Source organism: Lactuca virosa, chromosome 1 (genome assembly GCF_052849685.1).
Source record: "Lactuca virosa cultivar CGN04683 chromosome 1, Lactuca_virosa_CGN04683_v6, whole genome shotgun sequence".
Classification (NCBI taxonomy): domain Eukaryota; kingdom Viridiplantae; phylum Streptophyta; class Magnoliopsida; order Asterales; family Asteraceae; genus Lactuca; species Lactuca virosa.
Genome location: NC_136426.1, coordinates 159,094,429 through 159,097,398, shown reverse-complemented (window position 1 = coordinate 159,097,398; position 2,970 = coordinate 159,094,429). Strand labels below are relative to the sequence as shown.

General features: G+C 33.6%; 1 protein-coding gene across 1 annotated transcript; it reads right to left on the bottom strand.

Annotated features, from left to right (window-relative positions):
• Positions 1-272: 272 nt before the first annotated feature.
• LOC145160561 (cyclin-U4-1-like) lies at positions 273-2,110 on the bottom strand. Its single transcript, XM_079079812.1, has 2 exons — positions 1,735-2,110; positions 273-767 (listed from the first exon to the last, which is right to left on the bottom strand). The coding sequence occupies exons 1-2, from the start codon at positions 2,067-2,069 to the stop codon at positions 479-481; spliced, it is 624 nt and encodes a 207-aa protein (XP_078935938.1). The 5' UTR covers positions 2,070-2,110; the 3' UTR covers positions 273-478.
• Positions 2,111-2,970: the final 860 nt, after the last annotated feature.

Sequence of the window (2,970 nt, the reverse complement as noted above, 5' to 3'; positions counted from 1 at the left end):
AATCTTTCTCCTTTTAATTCATCATAATCAACAAAAAGTATCTCCAAGAAACAATCTAAACCCTACCCCTTTTCACCATACTACATTTACAACTTCTAATGCATGCTTTACAATTCACATCACCTCAAATTTTGAAACTTTATAAAGATTTCATCGATTTAAGGTGTCACTCAAATTCCAGTCTGTAAAGTTAAAAAAAAAAGGCAAACATTTACACATCCCACATATATACACTTCAAGAAACCATAAATCTACACATCAAATCCAGAATGTAAAGTATATAAAAAGCATCCCATCTGTATATACCACTATTTTGATTCAAGTCACATGCACCCCCAACAAGAAAATACAAAAAAGAAAATGGTTTATGTTTCTAAACCCATATCAAATAATCTACAAATCTACCTAAAATTTAATTAGCACTCAAACTTTATAATATAATATAGAAAGAGAAAAAAAAAAGATGCAAATTAATTAACTAGACAGCTACCACTTCTTGTTGTTGATCTTCTTCATAGTGGAGGAGTTTTGTGGATCTTGATTTGTATGTTTGTGATGATGATGATGATGATAATGATGGATCTTGTGTGTTTAATGGAGGTTGAAGAAGAAACATTTCTTTTTGGAGATATGAACAATAAGTGTGAAATGTGGTGGGATTTACATTTAATTGAAACCCTAATCCAAATAGAAAATCCACTTCAAGAAAGTTGATTTCTGTTGTGGTTATTCCTCCTACTTTTGCATAGTATGCATTGTTATAGTACCTGTAGAAATTAAGCCATAATTAAACACAAAAAGAACAATGACAACTACTACTATAATTATGTTTAATTTGAACACAATTGTTTTGACATTAGTGATTTCTTGAAGTTTAAACTTTTTTGATTAATCATGATTGTCCATGTGGTGGGTTGTGATATTCTTTCTAAGTGGCATTCATGAGGTGGGGAAGAAAACAAGATAGAAAAAAATGCAACCACTTGATGCCTTTTTATTATTCCTTTAAATAAGATTTTAAAAGCGTTAAATCTTTGTGTAGCTAATTCAAGGTGTATAATTTGTGTTTGATAATAATGTAAATGAGCATTTTTGTGTTATAAAGTTGGTGTGTGATGTGAACACATTTCAAAAATCTATGAGCTAATGATTAAAAATGACAAGAAAAGGAAATATCTACATGGTTAATAGGGCCAATGTTTTTCTGAAAATTGCAATTTGAAAAAAATGTAGAACATTGTTTCACCATTTCCATAACAAGTCAAGATTATAGATCATTGTTTATGAAATCTAAGGGAAGATTCTCAATCAGCCTTTAAATCATCATGTATCCTCTTTTAAGCAAGACATAGAAACCTAGAATTTGAAGAAAAGTATATTTGCTTTTTCCCTTTTCTTCCCTGTTCCTAGATGCAAAAGCAACTGGAGAGAGTAAAAGCCTGTAATTCTTCAGAAATGGGAATTTGTTTTCATGCATATCTGATGCGAAGAACATGATCCATAGAAATTGAAGGATTCGTTGATTACAGGTTAATCTTTTGATGAAAATTCCGTTAATTTCCTAATTAAAATGCCTTAAAGAAGCTCAATTACGAAAAGCTAAAGCAATTTCACGCACATACGGAATCCAATCTTGGATTTGGAATTTGAGCAAAATCAGTGAAGATTTTGAACTAAACGATCTCCAATTCCAATTCCAGACCTCGGATTCTCATTCTAAGTAGAAAATCTTACATATCATCCATGAACTTGGCAGCAATCATTACACTCGTGATCAGCAACCGGTGAACATTGAATGAATTGATAGAAAGCGATGGCTGTTGTTGAGTAAATCGATCGAGATAAACATATGCAACAACATAGCAAGAGGGACTACAATTGGCGTACTTGAAAATCCTCTCTAAATAGCTCTGAATTGAGATAGATGGCCTGGTAAGACCATGAAAAGCTGAGATCTTCTGTTGGTGGAAGCGAGGGTTGAGATCATTAGATTCAGCTACTTGTTGGAGGAGAGATGAGAGGTAGGCGATCAGCTTGCTCATCACCGACGGGCACTCAAGTTCCGCCATTGATAAGCAGAGGAAGTTTTAGCAGAGCTTGACAAAAGAAAGATTGCTTTGCGTATATAACCACCACTTCCGGGTGTCACCGGGTAGGTATGCTTGAATTACTATTTTGTCCTTGGTTTGTCATTTTGCAACTACGTTCAAACTTTTAATTTTGTGAAGAGGGAAAACATTAAACATTGATTAATGTGGGAAATTAAGAATCAAGGTTACTTTGTTGTTTTATGGGTTAATCATTATTATACAAGAGAATTAACTAATTTAGCCATTTGTCTAATAATATTGTAATAAATAGTTAACATTTTGGGTTTTTTAAAAAATAGTCACCCAAACCACATACGAGGTTAAAACGTATGCATTTTCGTCTGGCGGTATGTGGTTTCGTTAATCACTTGAGTTTTAGTTTCATGGCCCATATGAGGAATCGCAACCCATCAGCCAATATATTTAAAATTGAAAAATAAATGTAGGTGATTACTCTCCATTCATAAAAACTCATCTCAAGAAAATCACAAATTTCATATACAAATCATCATCATAATAATATCAGAGTGTCCCAAAATATTCAGAATAAAAAACTGAAGACAAATGTGTACAATCAAGCTTTCGCCTTCCTACGATCAACAGAAGTAGCTGAAACACATGTAATCAACAACTGTAAGAACGAAGTTTAGTGAGTTCCCACGGTACCACATACAACACAACACAAATACACAATTATGGGTTATCAGTAACCCTGGAGACTACCCAAAATCTCTGTGGGCAAACAGCGCGTCATGTGGGTTATCTGCAACCCTGGAGACTACTCGTAGTCTCAGCACACAAATTAACACATATCGTAGTAACAAAAATAGACCCAGCTGGTCAACACATATATTCCACCACACTGGTACGAATAGTGAGC

Bases quoted from the DNA above. Each gene is read 5' to 3' on its own strand.
- LOC145160561 (XM_079079812.1), bottom strand. From the start codon at position 2,069: ATGGCGGAACTTGAGTGCCCGTCGGTGATGAGCAAGCTGATCGCCTAC. The intron at 768-1,734 runs GTAAGATTTTCT...TAATTTCTACAG, and splicing joins GCCAAGTTCATGGATGATAT to GTACTATAACAATGCATACT.